The sequence below is a fragment of the Danio rerio genome, chromosome 14 (genome assembly GCF_049306965.1).
Source record: "Danio rerio strain Tuebingen ecotype United States chromosome 14, GRCz12tu, whole genome shotgun sequence".
Taxonomy (NCBI): Eukaryota; Metazoa; Chordata; class Actinopteri; order Cypriniformes; family Danionidae; genus Danio; species Danio rerio.
In genome coordinates this window covers 28561648-28586273 of record NC_133189.1, presented here as the reverse complement: position 1 = coordinate 28586273, position 24626 = coordinate 28561648, and the positions used below count along the sequence as shown (strand labels likewise).

General features: G+C 39.0%; 1 protein-coding gene and 1 long non-coding RNA gene across 5 annotated transcripts in view; one reads left to right on the top strand and one right to left on the bottom strand.

The window, feature by feature from the left end:
* Positions 1–24626, bottom strand: part of klhl3 (kelch-like family member 3) — a 98976-nt gene that overhangs the window by 67540 nt on the left and 6810 nt on the right. The window contains exons 5-16 of one of the 4 annotated variants that reach the window (XR_012389594.1): positions 23849–24011; positions 23607–23716; positions 23080–23196; positions 22857–23006; positions 19963–20080; positions 19686–19883; positions 17474–17575; positions 17106–17234; positions 16867–17007; positions 14056–14199; positions 13852–13977; positions 10396–10587 (exon numbers count right to left, since the gene is read on the bottom strand). Coding sequence is in view for 2 of the 4 variants with exons in the window: in XM_009291059.5 (XP_009289334.1) it covers positions 14012–14199; positions 16867–17007; positions 17106–17234; positions 17474–17575; positions 19686–19883; positions 19963–20080; positions 22857–23006; positions 23080–23196; positions 23607–23716; positions 23849–24011 (1416 nt within the window). In the remaining 2 variants the exon portion in view is untranslated. The other 3 variants (XR_012389593.1, NM_001423975.1, XM_009291059.5) reach the window with 3 other exon arrangements.
* Positions 21382–24626, top strand: part of LOC141377517 (uncharacterized) — a 143204-nt gene continuing 139959 nt past the window's right edge. The window contains exon 1 of the long non-coding RNA XR_012389752.1: positions 21382–21583. This is a non-coding gene — a long non-coding RNA (uncharacterized lncRNA). The remainder of the gene's footprint in view (positions 21584–24626) is intronic.

Here is a 24626-nt window from a genome sequence, read left to right as displayed (position 1 = left end):
TATAAGATTATATAGCAAGTCAGTCGGATGTGAAAACGGCAAAGAAACAAACTTCCCACTTGACTGTTATAAATACAAATTTAAACTTCACTATCACTTCACATGCTCAGTCTTCAAAGGGTACCAGTTTTCCAGGACCACCAGACTAGCCATATCCCATGTCCTCAGCTCTCCATTCATCTGTCATCCCGTTAGGAGACGAACACCCACCCCTACCATCCTTGCACATCGTATCAATGAAGTCATCGGACCATGCATTATCAAAAGCGCTTCCATTTACAGCCGCCCATGCCCTTATTAAGATGCCTCGCATGGATATAAACTAAAACAATTTTCATGTCTGCCATACTTGTATTATTTTGCAAAGATTTAATTTCTGATTCTCTTTGTTTTTTCTATTTTAGAGATCATGACTGCTGGCTCCAGAAGCTGACCCTCATCCAACCTATTACACTCCACATCCTCTTCACAAAGGATACATTCCATTTTTCACTTTATCCAATCTGTCCTAACCTGCAGTCTGCAACCTCCGAACCTGAAACCGTTGATTATCTTATTAAAAAGAAATCGACAACAACTTCATGATTGGAACTCCAAGGCTCCTCCTTTTAATATCTCGCGCATTAGCCCCATTGGTGTCGCTACTCAAAAATGTTCTGGCAAACGCCTTGTAGTCGACCTTTCGTCCCAACACAATTGCTCCTTTCCTAGCATTAACAGCACTATCCCATTGGACGAATATTTACTTAACTACCACGACATTGATCAAGAGATCTCTCTCATAAAGATAGCCAGTCGTAACACCTGGCTAGCCAAAGAAGACATTTCCCCTACCTTTAAAATCATGCCAATCCACCCAGACTTCTGGCACCTTTTGGCATTTATTGGCGAAATCAATTCTATTTTTCGGATGCAAAAGAAAGCCCAAAAAATATTTGACATGATGTCAGAAGCTTTATGCTGGATTATGTCTAATATTTACGAAATACCATACCTCATTCACCTTCTAGACGATTTTCTTATTTCCCCCCCGTCATCTCCTCCAGCCAAACACCTAGCGATCACCCAGCAGGTTTTCGCCGATCTCGGAAGGACCCAGTACTTCAATCGAATTTCTGGGTATTAATCTAGACTCGCATAAATTCCAAGCATCCCTTCCTAAAGAGAAAATCAATCGAATAATTTCTCTATCCCAAATTTTCCTTGGAAAACAGATGTGCACACAACGAGAACTCCTACCAATTCTCGGCCATCTAAATTTCGCTATGCGCATTATTCCTTTCATTTCCCACCTCCTTCAATTATCCACCACAGTTCATGGTTTAGAAGAAACAATTTTTCTCTCCAAACCCAGTCGCGATGAACTTTGCTTATGGATCTCTTTCCTTAAGCAATGGAACGGCTGTTCCTTTTCTACAGCGACTTGATTGCATCCCCTATTGACATCAACACATACACAGACGCTGCCCCTCCAATAGGTTACAGTGGCTAATATGAAGGACACTGGTTTGTCTCAACATGGCCAACCCAATTGTAATTCCATTCCAAAGACCAATGTTTTTCAGCCCTCTTCAAATTCTACCCTATCATCGCAGCAGCCATCCTGTGGGGGGACGAATGGTCTACATCTAGCATTCTCTTTCACTGCGATAACGAAGCTACAGTGCATTGCATTAACAAAGGGCGCTCCCACTCCCAATCGCTTATGCCATTTTTAAGACACCTTATCTGGATATCTGCTAAAAAACAATTTATCATGATTGCTGAACATGTACCTGGTTGCAAAAACCAAATCGCTGACTCTCTCTCTCATTTCTCTTTGCAGATATTCTGGCAACTAGCCCCGGAAGCAGACCCTCACCCAACGCCGGTCCCTCCTTATTCAGTAACGATATTTCCATAAACCACCCACTTCATAATCTTCATCAAACTTCTCTATCTCTTATCCTACAAGCAATAGCTCCCAGAACCCTCAATGCATACCTCACAGCATGGAATTCGTTCAAACAATTCCATACCATGCTAGTCAACCCATTACACTCAAAATCCTTACCTCATGCATCTACACCCTCTGTAAAGGTTACATTTCCTCCCATACAGCCCGCACTTTAGATGCTATGCTCAATTTAGCATTTTTTGGGGGGTTTCTTAAATGTTCTGAATTAACAGTTACATCCAAATTTAACCCTCTACTCCACCCCACCATCTCAGATCTAGCTTTGCAAGACAGGGAAACTATCTCTTTCCTTATCAAACAAAGCAAAACAGATTAATTCCAGAGAGGACACTCTATCCTCATTTTCAATATTCCTTCACCTACACGCCCATTCCAAACCCTCTTAGCCTAGAAAATCTCAAGAGGCTAACCCACTGGCCCCGCTTTTTACTGATGACGCTAACCGTCCAGTATCTCGATTCTGGTTTCAAAAACACCTTAAAGAAATCTTTCGCCTATCAGGTTTTTTCCCAGAGCCCTTTTCCAGCCACTCATTCAGGATTGGCGCAGCCACTACAACGGGCTCTCACACCATCAGATCCAGACCCTTGGTCGCTGGTCTTCTGAAGCTTTCAAATCTTATATACGTCTCAGTAAATACCACCTCAAGAAAGCCCAACAGGCTTTAACCAACCCCCAAGCACCTCCTCACACGGCTCCAACTCAAAAAGGTGTCTAACAGAGCCTCGACTCTCGCAAGAGTCATCCAAACCAAACTCCGCAGAAGCCCAATTGTCCACCCATGGCACCCTTACATGTTTGCCAAGGACTCCCTCAAGGGCCATTGCAGTTAGCATCTTCTGCAATCACCAATAGCTATTTACAGATGCAGACGTTTGTATCCACATGTTCTTTGCGCATTTACTGCGTTTGTACATATGTATTATATTTGTGCTTGTTCCCTTCTTCCAACTTTTCCAAATCTTTTATCCTTATAACCCTACTTTTCAGCCTCTCGTTCCTTTCTTCTCTACACTCCACTCCCAACTAATCTATTTTACACTCTACCTCTAATGATCTTGTTTCTCCTGTCTAGACTCTTCAGACACCCGAAGGGGCCCCCTTGAGCTCCAACTCTCGCAGGATTCGGCCATAGCGGCCACAGTCCTTTCTTCTTCACGATGTTACCTATTCTTTTTTCGCCTAGACTCTTTCTCCAAGCTCCAAACCCCGCAGGGGTCCGCTCAAGCTAAAACTTCTTCACTCTACTTCAACTACCTCTCTTCTCCTTATGACTCACCCTCTAGCTCTGACCCCCACAGGGGTCGCTCCGAGCCCCAATCTCTCGCAAGAGTTATCCAAATCCTCTTTCCCACTCACTGATATCTATCTCCTCCTATCCGCAATCTACCCTCAAGCTCTGACCTCCACAAAGGTCGCTCAGAGCTCCAACTCTCACAAGAGTTACTCTCTTCCACTCACTGCTACCTATCTACACTCTACCCCCAAGCTCTGACCTCCACAGAGGTCGCTTCAAGCTCCAACTCTCGCAAGAGTTACTCTCTTCCACTCATTGCTCCTCCCAGCTACACTCTACCCTCAAGCTCAAACCTCCGCAGAGGTCACTCCTATCTACACCCTACCCTCAAGCTCAAACCTCCGCAGAGGTCACTCCTATCTACACCCTACCCTCAAGCTCAAACCTCCGCAGAGGTCACTCCTATCTACTCCCTACCTTCAAGCTCAAACCTCCGCAGAGGTCGCTCCTAGCTACACTCTACCCTCAAGCTCAAACCTCCGCAGAGGTCACTCCTATCTACACTCTACCCTCAAGCTCAAACCTCCGCAGAGGTCACTCCTATCTACACCCTACCCTCAAGCTCAAACCTCATCAGAGGTCACTCCTATCTACACCCTACCTTCAAGCTCAAACCTCCGCAGAGGTCACTCCTATCTACACCCTACCTTCAAGCTCAAACCTCCGCAGAGGTCGCTCCTATCTACACCCTACCCTCAAGCTCAAACCTCCGCAGAGGTCACTCCTATCTACACCCTACCTTCAAGCTCAAACCTCCGCAGAGGTCGCTCCTATCTACACCCTACCCTCAAGCTCTAACCTCCGCAGAGGTCACTCCTATCTACACCCTACCCTCAAGCTCTAACCTCCGCAGAGGCCGCTCTAAACTCAAACTCTCACAAAAGCTCCATCTTTCGTAAGAGCTACTCTCCTCCACTCACTGCTCCATACCTTCACTCTACTCTGGCCCCCGCAGGGGTCACTTAGAGCTCCAACTCCCACAAGATTCACTCAAAGTTCTCTTTTCACTGCTTCAAACCACCTATTCTCCCCTTCTTCTCAACCCCGAAAACCATGACCCCCGCAGGGGTTCCTTCAAACTCTAACTCCAGCAAGAGTTATTAGAATCCTCTTTTCACCCTTATTAATCCTATCTAATTAATGCCCATGCATTTAACCTCTTTCCTTCTATTATATCCAGCAGCCGGATATAGCTCTAAATTTCCTGCCTTTTGGGGGGTTTTTTCTTCGAATACGCGGCTGCTGTCCCGAGCGATTAATTTCTGCATTTTGGGGAGTTCTGAGATCCACCGAGCTCAGGCTCCCTTCTTGCTCTGCCAACGGGAGGAAGCCCCGGGCTCGAGGAGCCCTTGAGCTCGGGGCTCTCTCCCGGGACAGCATGCCAAATAAGCTTTGTAAATCATCAGCTAAGTGTGAACTCTTGAAGTGAAGTTTATTCATAAACTAATTTCGAGAGGATCACGTGCTTATGATTTATCACATCCAGTCTCGTATTTGCTAATCACTAATCTTCCAATCATATGAGCCCTAAGGCACCATAAATAGTCTAAGTTTTCAGTTCACTTTATCTTCGTTTGGAAGAAAACCCCCCTCCTCCCCTATTCTCCTCCTTTACCTGCAATTGGGCGGCACGGCGGTCCAGTGGTTAGCACTGTGAACCACACAGCAAGAATACTGCCGGTCCTAGTTCAATAGGACCGGTGAGTGTTTCTGTGGGGAGTTTGTATGTCCTTCCCGTGTCCGCGTGGGTTTTCCCCGGGCTCTCCGGTTTCCTCCCACCATCCAAAGACATTCAACATACTTAACAATCAAGCTTGTCTAATTCCTTACGTTCCCTTAGCTACAGCGGCAGGGGAGTTCTGAGATCCACCGAGCTCAGGCTCCCTTCTTGCTCTGCCAACGGGAGGAAGCCCCGGGCTCGAGGAGCCCTTGAGCTCGGGGCTCTCTCCCGGGACAGCATGCCAAATAAGCTTTGTAAATCATCAGCTAAGTGTGAACTCTTGAATGAAGATTAGTCAGTGACTACAGTGTGACCTTGGACTACAAAACCAGTCAATTGGAATCTGAAGAAATAAGCATTTGCCATAAAACGCATGGCAAATGTAATTCTGACATAGAAATGTACAAGAACCTGAGGGTAAAAAAAAAAAAAATATTGAGAACATTTATTTCAAGTTGTTCAAATTATGTTCTTAGAAATGCATAATAATAGTCAAATTAGGTTTTAATACATCTACAAAATTTGATCATGGTACATGATTTGATTTAATATTCTAATCCTTTATGTCATAAAACACGGGTGTCAAACTCAGTTCCTGGAGGGCCACAGCTCTACACAGAAACCTACAGGTAAGTGTGTTAAAGCAGGTTTAGACCCAAACTGCAGATCTGTGGCCCCCCAGGAACTGGATTTAACTCCTGTGGCATAAAAGAATTTTTTTTTTTTTTATTATTTTGGCTCATCCAAGTTATCGTTGGCGATTCCTCCAAATGTTTCCCTGGTTTTGTGCACAAATATGCAATAATGCAAATCACAGAGCAGACTAACAACTCCACAGTCACAGAGGCATCATCAGACTATGACTTTGTTGGTTGAGACTATACACAATCTAGTGGCCAAAAATGCTGTTAATAACGATTGTTCCTTTAAATTTTGAGCCTGTACAATTTCTTTATACTGCATAGGCCTGCTTGCCTTTAAAAAAAACTTAAAACAAGTATTTGCACAAATGATGCTGGCAAAACGGCTGTGGACAGCACACATTCGGCAGCTACTAGAGCTTTAGTGAAAGGTCAGTGATTTGAGTTTATAATTGACCATATTAGAAATATTCTTGCTACAAAAACATCCATCCACTTTTTAAGATGTGTCAACCGTCTGGCAGATTATGAGTTCATTTTACAAAGGATTTATACGCTTTTGAAAACTTAAAAGGGCTGCTACCAGGGTGCGAAATACATTGATGATGTGTAGTAGTTTAGTAATACATGCTTCAGTGAATCAAATTTATGAATGTATTTAAATTACATAAGTAATTAATAATCTGTATACGTTTTTTGTGTTTTGAGGGATATTTAGTGATTACTTAGAGGTTACTGTCGGTCAAACTATACAAACTGTCTATTTTTTCCCTTTCTTTAGGCTACATGCAGATATATATACACGTATTTTACAAGAAATGTGTTTTGAGAATATTTAAGATGTCTAATGGTGGTCTAGAACTGCCATTTTCAGACTGTTGAATCATACTTTTCCTAGCATTAATTGGCGCGAGTGATTAGTCGGGGTGGGGGTCAAATGTATATTTATATTACACATTTTTTATATTTAAGATATAGATCAGAGCAGGCCTGGTGCTACGGTGGGGCAATGGGCGGCATTGCCCCCTCAGAAAGAGTTTGTGTTTTTATAAAGGATTGTTCTCTTAAACTGAAAATTCTTTGTGTCATTAATTCTTTACACCCCGGTTGTTCCAACCTTCAGAACACACATTTAAATATTTTCAAATATATGACAAAGCAATTGAATTATGAGAATAGCTTTATCATGATGAACAGTGCTTTATAATAACAATAATAATTTCTTACATTTCTATAGCGCTTTTCTTGGCACTCAAAGCGCTTTACACATAGGGGGAATCTTCTCATCTACTTTTTCATTTTTTTTTTTATGCAAGAAAGAACATTACGAAGATATAATATGAATAAAGAGACAAAGAGGGTTACATAAATAGAATTCCAGCAATTTAAACAAGTCTAAATGATTTACACTAAGAAAGCGTTTTACATGCAGTGTAATTGTTAGAGTCTTTTAAAGAGTTCACATAAATTTCAAAGTCCTTTCTGAAAATAAAAAAGTAAGGGTGTTTCTTTGAAAATTTACATTTATGGATGTAAAATTTTGTTTAAAAAAAAGCAATAACTCAAAAATACATTTACAATGAGAAGGATCTACCCTCAGAGAGTAACCAAAGAATACAATTTTTGGGGAAATACAGAAGTTTGGAAATAAGAATTTTTTAATGAAATTGGAAAAGTCAACCCAAAACACTTTACAGTAAGTACATTCCCAAAATAAATGGTTTATTTTGGCCAGGATGCCGGGGTTTAACCCGTACTCTTTTTCGAAAGACATTCTGGGATTTTAGGGTATTTGCTGAAGCATGCTAATATGACTTCATTTGCCAGTAACCTGGCTTAAGCGCTTCCGGCGAACTGTGTGCCAAAGGAAAAATCTGCACAATCTGTTTTCTTTAAAAATCAGCGATCTCCACTGGCTGAGTGATATCCGATATGAAGTGGGTCTCAGATTGTACTAGAAGCGCTGCATTATATTACATTTTCCCCGCCATGTCTTTATAATATGAGCATTTATTTTACCCGTGTACTCGATGGAGCGTCTGTGCTATCTTCCGATTCTGACGGGCGAGTGCGAGTAAAAGGCTTTTTGTTTCGTTTTACTCTTGAACAACTAAATGAATGCCAAAGTTTATTTAACTGAATGTATTTCAATTACATTAAAACATGAATGCTGTAAAAGGAATCGTATAAAATGGAAAAAAAACTCATAATAACAAGTCACCGGAAGTTTATAAGTATATGGGAACAACACGAGCTCGGCATATACCCAATTATATTCATCTGTCTCCATATTCTACTGCATCCCAGAATATTACACAGCACCAAAAATGTAAAAAATATATATATTGTATATATTTAATATATTTTTGTGTACGGCAGACGGCAACTCGCCGTGACGCAGATTCCCGAGTCTGTGTGCTATGGGTGCTCCAATCAGATGAGCCCTCTTCAGCGCTCGCCATGACAACGAGATAGCAGTGACGTGTCTTGTAAAAATTTGCATCTGCATTCCTATAAAGCTCGTGTGCTCTCTGTCAGCGTTGTCAGTTCGCTCGGTGTTGCTGTTTGTACTTGACCAAGGTGAGTTCAATACCGACGGTACGAGTGGAGCCACGCCAATCTCACGAAGTCCGCTTCGTGAAGCTTCACTCGGGCCCGTCTGTGCTGTAGTTCCTTGTGGTTTACGTACATAAACGTAACATCGCAAGGAATATTACGTGTTTGTTGCTCGAAATGTGCCGCCGAGCAACATCCAGTGAATACTGGCACGGCCTGGCGCCCGGTCTTCTCGTGCACTCCCTGGGGCGAGGCGGCCTTTGAGCCCTAGGCAGGGAACAAACAACCCCCGAGGACCCTCAGGGAAACACGGGGGGCCGGTAGTGGGACCTCGCTGCGAGGGTTATGGTGGGTGGGAGTAGCGAGGCCCACTCATCGTCTATTTTAAACTATAGTTTCAAACTTTAGTTTACTATAGTTTGAAATAGACACCATGGTGACTGTTATGATTTAACTTTATGCAAAGAGCTTAGAATGACCAAGAGCAAAAGCCCCGGATTTCGCCATTTTGAAGTGAAAGCGATCGGCCGTCCATTGGATCTCATTGCTGTCGCGATGGAAAGCAGTTGCTTTGTTTTTATTTAATTTATTCAAAAAGCGTGTTATTGTTTCCCAAATTGTAGTGTCGCCTCTTGGTGATTCTATGCTCTTTGCTCTTTGTCTGACTGTTGTAATGTTTTGCTTTGTTTTTCAGCTAAGCTGTTGAGCAAAGAAGGACTATTGAAGAAAACAGTTGAAGACAACCGCGGGTTATATTCACGAGCGCACGCGTTATAATGTTTCCGGGTTGTTTACTGAAAGTTTGTCTTGTTTGCATGTCAAACTAAATAAACTATACTCTTTCTAAACACCTGTCTCGTGTTTTACTTGTCCTCTACAGCAATGCACTGTCATGTAAGTCTGTTGAATGCATTTGTATGCAACATGGTTTGACAGTACTGTAGTCTAACAAATAAATGGTTGTTTTATATGTACCTTCATTATTTAACATTTGGTGTAGGTAATGAAAAGTTAATCAAAGATTTCCTAAGACATAAGGGCTATGTTATGGTTGTTTAATAACTATATTTAATATTATTCTGTATGAGCAAATTGTATATATATTTAACATGTCATGAACTTACTGTTATTTTAAAATTTGCTTAATAAAATGTCCTAAGACAAGAATGGGTGTTTTGGTTTTATGGCAACCTACAGTAGGATTAAGGTTGACCACAGCAGCTACACACATCATAGGGAGTTCTTTTAATGACCCAAATCAAGTAAAACGTCTCTTACTCAAGTACTTTTAGCATGCAAAATGTAAATTTAAGTATATAAAATACAGTTTCCAACAACAAAATTTTGTCTTGTGAAAAAGACCAGTGTGGTGGTGAGAAAAAAAAGTAATATCAAGTTATATATATTTATAAAAGAAGTTGAACAAGTGGTCATAATATTTAGTCATTAGATAATGTGACCGCTAGATGGCGCTCAATTAAAAGGAGCGTTCATTTCAAAGGAGCGCTACCCTGTACTAAAATGGCGGCTCTATTGACGCATTCCTTCCAAACGTAGCCTATATTACTGCCTTAGGTCAGTAACTTGGGCAGTAATGCAAAGTAATAATAAATGCGAATAAATAGCCTAAATGAAAGAAACAAGAAACGAACATCAGACACTAGGTCTAGTGCCCCCCTATGGATTTAAAGTGCCCCCTCAGTTTTGACTTCCTGGCGCCGGGCCTGGATCAGAGAAAGCTTCCTCCTTCTATTAAAGGGCTGACCCCCATACATCTTGTGTTGATACGGTTTGAATCCTCCTCAAACCTCCCTATAATTCGCACCCTGGCTGCTTCCCACACCATTAACTTACACCGCAAGTAAGAGCCAGAAAAACGTTTAAGGTTGTATACACCGAAGATGGATCGAGATAATTATGTGGTAATTTTAAATTTGGGGTGAAACATTTCTTTAAAGTGAGCACTTTCGACCATCTGTAATGGGGGAATGAATGTATCTATAATTTGTACATATTCAGAAATAGTAGTGTTACATAAGGTTAGAGTCTAGATTTAATTATTAATTTGGCGCGAATTCATGCGTTTGACGCCAACGCACATTTCCCATCACGTGGTCCAACTCCAAAACAACTTTATCCTTTCATCTCGGCGATCCACGACTAACTGCTGCCCTCCAGTGGCAGTTCCTAGACTAGCAGTCACAACAAACACATAACCACCAAATCCTCTTAACAAAGCTTAATTTATTAATACATTTGTTTAGAAACATTAATACCTTGTTCACAAACCACATTCGTGCATAATCCATCGGTGATGCACCACACTGGAATGTCACTGATTGAGTGTTGTAGATCATGATGTTTAAGGACATCAGAAATAAAATGGCAGCAGTTTTAGCAGACAGCACAAAATAAACTGAGAGCAACAAAAACATTGTAAGTTTTACTGCATAGAATGACTTTCATATCAAATTAACAAAGAGTGTCAGTGTGTGAATCTGCGATATGTCAGCACGAAATGTAGGCAAGGTTTTAGCAATTCTTAATCATTAGCAAATTTGTCTTCAGTTTACACTTCACAATGACCAGTACTGTGAACTACAGTGAAGCTCTAGTGATGAGGAAATTATAAGCATTAGACCGTAATAATATTTTTAAACAAAATGATGTCCAGTTCTGCTGTCAGATCTAAAATATCCAGTAAGCTAGAAGAGGATAAATGGTGCACTCCCAAACATATCGGCCATCTTGGTATTTACCAACAACTGAAAGAGTACCAGCTCAACTGGAAGAAAAATACCAGAGCAATTTCACCCAAAAGCAAAGCTATTTTAACATTTAATCCATAAAACACACTAGCACTTTTTTTAGGCAAAAACATCTTATCCATTAAGTACTAGTGCTTATTCATTAGTTTATAGCACTTACTCTTTAGGTACTAGTTCAATTCTTTAAAATTAACTAGTAATTATGTATTATTCATTAGATACTAGCACCAATTAAATAACTAATATAAAAAACTAATATATTTTTAATAAATAACAATATATACAAAAACTAGTATGTAATGATAAGAATATGTTTCTTATTAAAGTGTACTAGTACCCTATTTACTTTTTATTATAATAAAATATTTACTAGTCAGAACTTAATATTTGATCCCTCAGTGACAGATCAATAAGGTCAATGGTAAAATACAGAATAGCTACTAGTTACTGTTAAAAGAAGTACTTGCATCTATTTAATAGGTACTATTACCTAACAACTACACCTATCTCATAAGTTTTAGGGCAGTTCCTGGCAAAAGTCTTGTCGTTGATCTCAGTTGTAAGAGCAACAAATAATAACTTGACTTCTAGTTGATCATTTGGAAAAGTTGCAGAAGGTAGATTTTTGAGATGAATCATCTGCTGAACTGCATCCCAATCATCACAAATACTGCAGAAGACCTATTCGAACAAGCATGGACCCAAGATTCTCACAGAAATCAGTTAGATGTGGTAAAGAAAAAAATCATGGTTTGGGGTTGCATTCAGTATGGGGCGTGCAAGAGATCTGCAGAGTGGATGGCAACATCAACAGCCTGAGGTGTCAAGACATTCGTGCTGCTCATTACATTACAAACCACAGGAGAGGACACATTCTTTAACAGGATAGTGCTCATTCTCATACTTCCCATAGTTCCTGTAAGCAAAGACGGTTAAGGTGCAAGAGGATTGGCCAGCCCAGTCACCAGATATAAACATTATTAAGCATGTCTGGGGTAAGAGGAGGGTAAGATTATTTGAGGCATAGCAGAGATGTATGGATGCAGTCCTCCAAGCTTATGGGAGTCATACACAATATTATTTTTTCCCCTTTATATTCTATACTGTACATTATTTCTGTTAAGGGACAAGACTTTTGTCTAAGCAAAGTTACTGTCCTAATTAAATAATTAAAAATCAAGGCATGATCATATTTTATTTTGGTAAAATAAGCGTAATCTAGAGGCCTTTGCCCTTCATATAAGCCACTTCTGGTATTTGTTCCTCCTAAAACTGGGATCAACAACAAAACTTTTGTCAGGCAGTGTAAATAATTACTGAGTATTAGTGTCTACTTACTAAATCAAGGTATCTAACGAATGAGCACTAGTATCTAAAAATGTTTATTAGTGAGACAAAAATAGATACTAGTGTGGTTTATAAATTCCATGTTAAAACGGCTTGCCATACTGCTATTTCAGTGACTGCATCTATAGAGTTTCATGATAAAAGAAAGACTCTGTGTGTCCAACATGGACAATTGCACACCAAACTGCATCATGAAAAGTGCAAATGTACAAATAACTACTAATATTATCCATCTGATTATGAGTTACATTTGGCACATTAAAATCACATTTACTGACGTTAAGCAGATTTTCAGGGGTGAAATTCTGTCATTTCAACAGCAATACGTCATCGGGTGTCCCACAAAAAGGGTTAAATATGGCCCCCCAAGCAAATTTTGCAACAAATTTGCCACACTGACTTAGAGAAAGCTGCTTGGTTTGACTTTTGCGTGAGCTGTGCTTTATAGTACACTGCTAAACTATCGATCTTTGCTTAACATATTTTTCCTGAAATTTCCCAAAGTGACCACAATTTTACCCTGTGAGATTTCTATGCTGTTTCTATTTAGAAGTTAAATATATTTAATACTTCATGGCACGAAAGCAGCTGGTAGAGGGGGAAAAAAACATACGGACTCATTCCAATAATACTTATCATACAAAATAAACAAAGTAACCCTGTAACCAAAATAATCAGCAGATAAGATTCCATACAAACTTACAAACTCATCTGACATTAAAAAATAAAAACAATTGTAATATCGCATAAATAATTAGCGAATAAAGCATCCTTCCCATGTGCTCAACAAAACAAAATGGTCACTTCCTGGTAAACCGATGCAAAAATTCAGTAATAATAAAAAAGGAAGTTGCTGCAACCGGGGAAACCTCTGTAGCTCTATTGTCATACATAGTAAAAGAGTTTTGCGGATGACACACAATAACAAACGCTGTCATGTTATCCTGCAGTCGGCCTTTAACCAAATCATTTTGATGACAGACTTTGGCTTAGGCATTTTAGAAGGACTAAAACAACATTTGAGCTGGTGTGCGTTGCGATTGGTCAGTCCATTTATCCAATCACATGATCTGTTGAGCTTGTTGATGCGCGACGATGAATGTATTCAAACAAATGTTGCTCCATCATAGTTCAAATTCAGGTTTTCTTTTATAAAATATTATATACCTCTTTTTTTAATTTTATGCAGATCTTCGGGTTTAAAGGGTGTGATATGCATTAGTGTTATCCTGTAGAAGCAGTTATGATGTTTTAGAGTAGACTGTTATAACGATTGTTCAAAGTAATGTCAGTAGTACAGCAAGCAGAGAGGTCTCGGTTGGCACAGTCTTCACCTGCACCTAGATTACCACCCAGATTTCAGCCCCAACAGAGCACATAGTCGTCCCGCGTACATACTGTCCTGGCAGATTTAATCCAGTTAGGCCTGTGTAAACGAGGTTTCGTTTAATAATTACCTTATGTGGCCTCTCTGTTAATAACAGAGCTAAATGGCACTTTCTGGAGGCTGGGAGAGGTGTGTGTTTGTGAGGCAGTCAGGCTTTAAGATGAAAAGTTTCCAGCACCTGTGAGCATCAGGATTCAGGCTTATATCAGCGTCTGTCTGTCACAGCTCAGCCCTCGACAGGTGTGAAGAAGAGACCTGCTGCCCAGGACTTTTAGTCATAATGGCTTGTCAATAACTGACACCCCTGAAACAGACAAGAGCGCAGTTTAATTCAAGTTTTAGCTGATCGGTGGAGCATAGAGGTTGTGAGAAGGAAACAGACCTGCGTAACTACGGCCGTTGCTCATGTTGGTGGGGATGAGACTCCATTTATCAGCAGCAGGGTCGTAGTATTCAACAGAGGACAGGTTACACGACCCATCGTCCCCTCCAATCACATACAGTAAACCGTTTATGGCACACACTCCTAGAGACAAACACAGTAACTACATTCACAATGGTTTTAAAGGTCTTGTAATACATCCAGTAGCTGACTTTCATAACAGGAACTCCTGTAAATTTCTATTTATAAATGTGTGCTTTAGCCCTTACAATGAAACCATGGAGTCATTATAGCCTGGTATAGATTTTTTTTTAACTGTAGTTCTACCATAACATGAATGTGTAATTCATTTAAAATGTGAATAATTGCATAATATGCTCACCAGCCACTTTATTAGGTACACCTGTCCAACTGTTGTTAACGCAAATTTCTAATCAGCAAATCAAATGGCAGCAACTCCAATGTATTTAGGCACGTAGACATGATCAAGATGATCTGCTGCAGTTCAAACTGAACATCAGAATGGAGACTAAAGGGGATTTAAGTGACTGGTTGTTGGTGCCAGATGGGCTGGTCTGAGTATTTCAGAAACTGCTGGTCTACTGGGATTTTTACACACAACCATCACTAGGGTTAACAGAGAACGGTCCAAAAAAAAGAAAATATCCAGTTAGCGGCAGCATAACCGAGGTATGCAGAAGAGCATCTCTGAATGCACAATACGCCCAACCTTGAGGCGGATGGGCTACAGCAGCAATAGACCACAACGGGTGCCACTCCTGTCAGTTAAGAACAGGAAACCGAGGCTACAATTCACACAGGCTCACCAAAATTGGACGATAGAAGATTGGAAAAATGTTCCCTGGTCTGATGAGTCTCGATTTCTGCTGCGACATTTGGATGGTAGGGTCAGAATTTGGCATCAACAACATAAGAGCATGGATCCTGCCTTTTTTCAACAATTCAGGCTGGTCGTGGTGGTGTAATGGTGTGGGGGATATTTTCTTGGCACATTTTGGGCCCATTACTACCAATTGAGCATCGTGTCAACGCCACAGCCTACCTGAGTATTGTGGCTGACCATGTCCATCCCTTTATGCCCACAGTGTACCCATCTTCTGATGGCTACTTTCAGCAGGATAACACGTGTGAATCATCTCAGACTGGGTTCTTGAACATGACAATGAGTTCACTGTACTCAAATGGCCTCCACAGTCCCCAGATCTCAATTTAATAGACAACCTTTGGGATGTAGTGGAACGGGAGATTCGTGTCATGGATGTGCAACCGACAAATCTCCAGCAACTGCTTGATGCTCTCATGTCAATATGGACCAAAATCTCTGAGACATATTTTTAGTACCTTGTTGAATCTATGCCATAAAGGATTAAGGCAGTTCTGATGGTAAAATGGGGTCCAACCCGATACAAGGTGTGCCTAATAAAGTGGCCGGTGAGTGTAAACATTCATAATTTAACCATTAATTGGACCAAAAAAATGTAGAGCAATTTTTTCAAAATGCTTTCCAATACAATACTAATGAATTACTTTTGATGTGTATTAATGAGACTGTAGCCACTGAGACTCATATATTTTCACAATTATGTAATCATGGAAAGGTATTTGAACAATGTCGTAAGCTAGCTTTCCACTGTGTCGAAACGGACTCATTGCACATTAGGTCATTACGTGAAACTAGAAAATCAATTTTTCCATCATACAGTTGAAGGTCAAATTATTAGCCCTCCTCTAAATGTTTGCTTTTCTAATATTCCCAAGTGATGTTTAAACAAAGCAAGGTAATTTACCAAAAGGATCACCCAAAAAAACACACCATATGGCTTCAGTGGTTTTTTGTGCACATAAAACAAAAATAATGACTTAATTCAACAGATTCTTCACCTCGGTGTCAGGGTGCATGCTCCTGAGATGAGTCTCATAGCCTGTAATATTCAGATTATTATTGGATATTAAACTAGCAGGGACCATTGCTGTCTAGAGAATGAGAAAACTTTTTAGATTTCAATGTAAAATATCTTCACTTGAATTCCTAAGATGACAAAGGTCTCAGGGAGTTGGAATAGCATGAGGTAATGAGTAATTAATAATATAATTTTCATTTTTGGGTGAACTAATCCATTAAAAATTTATTTATTTGATAGTTTTCAATTTTCCACTGTTGTCCAGTGACTTAATTATCCTAGTTAAGTCTTTAAGTTGCACTTTAAACTATAAATACTTATACAAAAATAAATAGTAAAATACTACCTATTATCATAATGGCTATGACAAAATAAACCAGTTATTAAAACTATTATGTATTCATTCATTCATTTTCATTTCGGCTTAGTCCCTTTATTAAGCCGGGGTCGCCACAGCGGAATGAACCGCCTACTTATCCAGCATGTTTTTACACAGCGGATGCCCTTCCAGCCACAACCCATCACTGGGAAACATTCACACACACTCATTCACACATACACTACAGTCAATTTAGCCTACCAAATTCACCTGTACCGCATGTCTTTGGACTGTGGGGGAAAACGGAGTACCCGGCGGAAACCCTTGCAAATGCAGAGAGAACATGCAAACTTCACACAGAAAAGGCTAACTGACCCAGTCAAGGCTCGAACCAGCGACCTTCTTGCTGTGAGGCGACAGCACTACCTACTGCGCCACTGCGCCACCTCTATTATGTATTAAAACATTTTTTAAAAATACCTGAGAAATATTTGACAACTATTTTCTAATAATAGGGCTAATAATTTTGTCTTCAACTATATGTCCCCCTCCTTTCCTCTAATGACTCACCTGCATTCCTTCGACACATGTTCATGTCACACACCTGTCTCCAGGTGTTTGTTGTGGGATCATAGACCTCTACACTCTTCCTCACCAGAGGCCCATCATGCCCACCTGCAGCATACAGCTGTCCACTGAGCACTCCAACACCTGCACAAAGAAACCACAACAGATTATAATCGGATGTAAAAAGTACAGGTAAGCTTTATGGACAATAAAAGTATGTGCAAAAAAATAATAATACCAACCAGCTCCACTGCGTCTAGTGCTCATGTCTGACACATAACACCACTTATTACTGACTGGGTTAAACTCTTCTACAGTACTCAAACACTGCCTAGATGCTCCATCATATCCTCCAACAGCATATAGCTTTCCTGTAGAAAAATCAGATGTATTATATGATGTCAATACACAAACAAGTGTGGGCAATGAACAGCTGCACAGTTAAACATAGAACAACAACAGCCTTAAGGTAAAATGTTGTGAAATCATCACTATTGCAAAATCATGCCATTCTAAACTTTTCATTGCTGCATAACTCATTTCATTAACAAGTATGTGCTTGAAATATTAATACAGAGATTTGCTTTACATAAGAACTCAAAATGCTCACCGTCAACTACGCCCACCCCGACACTGCTACGCCTGGTGTTCATGGGAGCCACAAACATCCACTCGTTAGCTTTGGGATTGTACGCCTCCACTGATGAAAGCCCTGCACAGAGATGGAGCTGTGTTCACAAGCAATTCTAATTGCCCATTTTTTTGAAAACAACACTAATTTGAAACATTTTAAACAACTTTTTTTAATCCAGTTTAGATCCACACAGAATCTGGAAACACAGAAACCAGCATGTGATGTACATATACACTGATATTCAAATACAATAAAGCTAGATTTTCTGTCTTTTAGTAGATTTATTAGACTTGCTTTGTTTACCAGACAAGTGCATCTAATTAAATATGTTTTGTGAACCTTAACCCTTATCTATGTTGGGGATGTTTTTATCCACTCAGGGGTGATTTTGAGTCTTAATTCGGCCATAAATTTTTCTGTGTTTCAGCTAGAATGATTTTTGATGACAAATCTTATGCTTTCAAATTTAAATGCTTTGAATAAAAAAAAAATATTAATGTTAAAATACGTGATTTAGTGTGTTTTTCCACCAAATCAGAGACATTGTTTGTAAAATTGTCAATTAAAGAATTCCTTTAATTGCAATTAAAAAAGCCAATTAAAAACTCCAGTTATTTTCTAAACAAGTTAGTAGTTTTGATCAGGACTTAGGTTGATTAGGAAGAAATATATTTATCTTATGCATTTTTACAGCCGTTTAGTTGACAAAAGTTAATTTAATAGAGTGCACAATGGTTAAATGAAAGTTTAAAAGTTAATTATTTTTTTCGTGTTTTAAGTTTTTAGTTACAATACTCCCAAAATTATTCCGCATAATTCTGCTTATTTTTTTTACTAAAATATGTAGAGATTTAGCAAAATATTTCAGCAGATTTTGTCTGGCCCTACCTATTGATAAGCCCTTTTCATTGAATGCAGACAAACTAAAGGCAATTGAGAACTGGAAATATTTAGGTTTTAGCACCATAGAGGAACACTGGAAGAGCCAAAGCATTTTTGTTTGATGCTGTTTGTGCCATAAAAATTATCAAATGATGTGCCGGGTTACTCGTAACACTGACTACATATGTCCGGAGAGGGTGGGCAATCTGTATGATCTGTAAATTATCAAAAATTGACATTTGTAAACACTTACATGCAAATAACACTTGTTATTCCCCATAATAATTTTAAAATATTTTATATGTGACCCTAGACCACAAAACCATTTTTGTGTTTTGGCAATAGTCAAAAACACATTGTATTGGTCAAAATTATATAATTTGTCTTTGATGACAAGAATCATTAGAATATGAAGATAAGGTTCTATGAAGATATGTAAATTTCCTACTGTACATACATCAAAACTCAGTAATACATTTTTGATTAGAAATGTGCATTCCTAAGCACTTCATATAGACAAATTTACTGGTGATCTCCTCAGTATGGACACTTTTCACAAGACACATTTAATGGTCATCATAAATCCTTAAAGGTTTTTCTAATATTTAAATTTTTTAAAAATATATTTACATGTATATATATTTACATATTTATTAAATCATTTAAGGCATTTGAAATTCTCTTTTCAGACTGTCGCTATCTGTCTCACACACTATTTTTTTGCTTTTCCTGAAAGTCTTGATAACACCATCATCTAGTTTTTCTTTAATTATTTCAGCTAAATAAGATTGTAAAAAAAAATTTTTAGGTTTACCCAACTATGAGGACTTCCTTTACTGGGAAACCTAGAAATGTGAAAAGGGTCCATTTTGATTTGTTTTGAACTTCACACTGCAGATTTTCACTAAGTTGTATCTCTGTCAAATTTCATCATATCCTAACAAACCAGTGCAAACCTTTTTTCAGCTTTCAGATGATGTATAAAAATCAAATAAAAAATACACTTAAACCGGGTTTTGTGGTTCAGGGTCACATATATCATTTTATGGCATATTTAAATCCCACCTTAATGCTCCTCAATAAGTGGTGGTCCTTCTTTGTCCAAAATATTTGAGAAAAATCTCAGGACAAGGTTTTTATACTGACAGCTGCCATTGTAAAACAAATGACAACTCTTTTTGTTTGTCAGGGATAGCAACAGTAAATAAGGAAGTTAGGGCTCACCAATGTCCAATCCAGGATAAAATATTTATTCAAAACCAAACCTTAACAACACTGAATTTGTGAACATATCCTGACTGTATACCTGTACTCCCATCAAAGCCTCCGACAGCGTACAGCAGGTCCCCCAGTACTGCTGCTCCTAAAGTGCTGCGGCGCTCTTGCATGCTGGGAATGGAGCTCCACTGATCTTTTAGTCCATCGTACACATCAACCGTCCGCACTCGCAGAGAGCCGTTAAATCCCCCCACAGCATACACCTTACCGGCCATATACACCACACCTGAATGACATACACACGGAGAGGGTCAGAGCAAGAAAAGAAACGGCATGTAGATATGAGGAGCAGAACAAAACACAACCTGCTCGACAGCGTCTGGATGGTAAGTCGGCCACCTGGTACCAGCGGTCCTCTTGAAAGTCATAACACTCCACACTGCGGATGGCCTTAGGTGCTTGACCCCCTACCACCATCATTACCTGCAAGATTCATAAAAAACATTCAGCCATCTTCTCATGATCTTTTCCAAGTGAAGTGAGAAGTTACACAATGACTTATAGTGTCATTCACAATAAACAGTATTAATTATAAACATCAAGCCTAAACACATTTAATTCAAAACTGAAACTAGCAGTGTGTGAGAAATGTGCTATACAAATACTCACACACCTCTCTCTTTTTTGGCATTAGTCTTTGCATGTGTATGTTTGCCTGAAGGTATTTACATTATATACTGTATTGCTTAGAAATACAAGTTACAGCATGACTTAATCAATAATAACACTAAAGATGACAGTGAAATGTTATTACTGTACAGCTGAAGTGAAAAACTGTAATGCAAACTGTGCTTTTAACGATAAATTCCAAAGAGCAATAAAGATGAATAGAGAAAGAAATAAAAGCTAGAATGCATTCTAACAAGAATTCTTTAATAAAAAAGACAAATAAAATTCACGGAACCTTTCAATCAAAACCTGCATCCAAATTTGCCGCTGATTCATACATACCAGACTAATGCGTCCTAATTCTAATCCAGCCAAATTCTCATTTCATTTCAATTGAATTCATCTTTATTTCTATGGCGCTTTTACAATGTAGATTGTGTCAAAGCAGCTTAACATAGATTATAATAGATTGAAGCTGTGTCAGTCCAGTTTTCAGAGTTGAACTTCAGTTTAATTCAGTTCAGTGTGGTTTCATTTTCACTGCTGATGTTCAAACACTGAAGAGCAAATCCATCAATGCGCAGCTCCACAAGTCCCAAACCAATCAAGCCAGTGGCACACACATCACACATTTAAAATCAGCTATGAAATCTACATTTTTCTTCATCTCAAACTCCATTAATATACATATTTATCCAATGTACCTCTCTTAAAGAATTATAAGTAAACTATCATATTAAATATGTGTCTAAGTGAAAGCGGTTTTCAGGCATCGAAACAATTGAAATAAGAAATTTATTTTTTCCACAGATTCCTGTTTTTGGAGCAAAAACTAAAGATTTCCAGAAGAAATATATGCAACAAAAGTTTATGAATCAAAAAAAACTGACAGGCATACACTAACTGACAAAAGTCTTGTCGTCAATCTCAGTTGTAAGAGCAGCAAATAATAACTTGACTTCTAGTTGATTATTTGGAAAAGTTGCATATGATCATCAAGGCATGAAATGATCATTAAGGCATGATCATATTTTATTTACAATAAGCTTAATTTAGAGGCCTTTGCTTTTTATATAAGCCACTTCTGATACCAAATGATCTTCGAGAGAAGTTATCAGGGCTCGAAATTAACCTTTTTGCTTGGTAGCACCGGTGCTCCTAACTTTAAAAATGTTGGCGCATCAGCCAATATTTAGTCGCACCCACCAATTATGAGCACCGTTACTACAAGTTTTATACAAAAATATTTATTGTATTTGAAATCAACACTAATCAAACTAACAAGCAAAAAAATCATGTATAACGTTATATGCAAGCGTGAGGAAAATATGTCTCAACAAAATCCCGTTATCACAAGAAAATAAATTTTTATAACAGAACTGAGTGACCAAAGCATACACTGAGCGCTCACCTGCCCTGCACGCACTGCTTGAATTAATCTGTTAACCGTATAACTGTGCTGTTCTCACAAGTGCTGTCGGATATTGCACTGATGCTTTTGACATATACTGTACCCTATTATATGCATACATGTTAATAGCAATACCGGTCTTTTTAGGAGTAGCAATGTTAGTTTACTCAGTGTAAGCCCGTTTGCTATGGTGTACGTGGTGTTAAATTTGACATATAGCTGCCACGTGCACAGCGCACAGCATCTGGTGATTATATGAAGGATTAAACAGAAGCTCTCGTGCTAGATGTGCCAAACAGTTACCTGAAAATTCCATCCCACAGAATTTTCATAGCGGACTTGAAGCCAATAGAAGTCTTCTACTCTTAGAAAAGTGTAGATGGTGGATTAACATTCAGCACATGATCACTAGTAAGATGTGTCATTATTTGTAACTGTAGATGCCATGGTTTCTCAAATAAAATCTGTCAGTGTTATGCTATCTTCATTCTCATCTTCAGCGCTTTACAATTTTTCGCGGTAGTAGCTCTCTGTCATCCAAAGCCAGAAGGCGCTGAGTGATTGACAGCTTATATTAACCAATCATTCGCGTTCAGTGCTAGAGCAGTGGTGGGCCAATAAGAAGAGTGCGAAGGCGGGGCAAGCATTACGGACTTGGATTTGTTTACTGCAGCAAGTTGACATGACAACTGTTTTAAACCATTCCTGAGAACTGCGTTTCGCGTTTCAAGTGTAAACAAAGAGCTTAGAGATGCATTCTGCGTGAATGTCTCCCGAATCCGCGAAAGTGGTGAACATTTTGCAGTAAAAACTGGTCGCACACAACAATTTTAAGCACTCGCAAAAATGCTCCCAAATATATTTTAAGGTCGCACAGATAAAATTTCGGGCGCATATGCGACCAAAATGGTTGCAATTTCGAGCCCTGAGTTATTATTTGTTGTTCCTAAAATTGGATAGGTGACAAGACTTTTGTCAGGTAGCGTATTTAAAACAAGGATAGGTTGATGTACAGCTCTGAATATAGCAATCATCTGTTACGTTACATATCTTTACACTTAGTCACTCTCCTTTTTAAACGATTAAATTAAACCAATAAATTACTTTTTCAGCAAGAGCTTTTCATCGTTAAAAATAAAATCAGTTATTATTAGATTTTTGTGCTCAGTATATTATTACCTTGGGCAGGCTGATTGGTGTGCGTGGTCTTGTTCTGTCAGTCTTTATAAGGTGCCGCTGGTCTGCAGGTAAAAGGTGGTACTTCATCGCCTCAATGAGAAAGTCCTTACAAGTATTGTTGTTTTTTATTAAAGGTTCCTCCTCCACAATCTGTACAAATGCACAATCATGTACTAAAAATAATGCTTGAAGAAATTATGCACGAATAATGCTTGGATCATACCTGAACCAAGTAATCTCTGGACAGTAAGGGAAGTCGAACATGCTCCATGAGTTTTGGCATGTGCTCTAAACGGGCCTCTTTATCGTGCTTTATCCAGGCAACCATGGCCTCAAAAACCTGGCGGTGGAACAGATATTATGTTTTTCTCTGCATAATGTATGAGTGCAGCCCACAGCCACAGCAGGTCAGGCTGCCACCCTCCTCTGTCTGTGCCACTGCTCAGATGACACTGAAACATCTGACAGCTGCCATCAAGTGTGTGTATGTGTGTGCGTGTGCAGACTGGAGACACAAGTTACTCGTAAGCAGAGAGCAGCTAATGCAGTGTGACTGACAGATGGCTTGTCATCTCCTTCAGCACTGCACCAGCATGTACATGTAAAACCCAACTATCAATCGTTTGCTGAGTACAAATCGTGCAAGAATATGTTAAAAAAAACTGTCTGTGATTGAGAAGCACAATATGCAGATGTAAATGTATTAAAAGATAACATCTGAGTCAAAACACTTGGGTTTTTGTGTGTTACCTTCTCTTCAGTTGACACAGTCAGTTTGTCACTAGAGATCAGACTGCACACCTGCTGTAAGGACAGGGCCATAAACTCCTCGCCAACCATGACGTCTGTGAAGTGCTGCTCTGCTTTAATCAAGCAAAACATACTCAAAAAAACTAAACTGTACGTCAACATAAAAAGACATATCGGTGGGTTGCTTAATCGCCAAGCTGTTCCAAACTTCCCACAATGCATGAAAAAAGATGAGAGCTCACCGGCATAAGCGTGGGCCTGGCTGAGAAGTACTGTGCAGGCGTGAAGGTCAGCGAATGCTCGGATGCCCAAGCAGTTGGTGGGATGAAGCTGTGTCTGCAGGAAGTCACAGCAAACCTGTCGAACATCCATCAACTGCAGCAGACTGGCAGCTGGCAGCAACACCTGAACACAGCAGGGATAAACACATCACAAATACTAAACTATAAAAAAAGACATCACACATACTATACATTGGTATAATGTGTGTACATTCATATACATTCAGTTTTTAAATTAATTTCAGAAATATTATTGACTTATATAAAATGTTCATTTGATTTATTTAAAATACAGTATATGGTCTTTTGGTAGATATATTAATATATTATATGAGAGACCTGCTTTGTTTACCAAATAAGTGGATCTAATTGGATTTGCATTGTAAAATTAAATAAAAGTTAAAAAGCTATACTTTTTTATTTCATCATATATTACGTTTTTACTTATTATGATAATATGAGCTCCCAAAATAATTCCGCATAAATCTGCAGATTTTTTACAAAATCTCCATGGAAATTGCCAAAAATGTCCGCAAATACCATGTGGCCCTACTGATAACACAATAAGTTATGAAATGATGACTAGCCTTAAATGCAAAAGAGTTGTGCGTTACATTGATGCACAGACATACAGAACTGAAATCATTTCTGAAATAAGTATTTTATCCTCAAGAAGACTGCATTAAATTGGTAAATAAATATGTTGTGATATTACTATCATTTTAAAAAATATATCAGT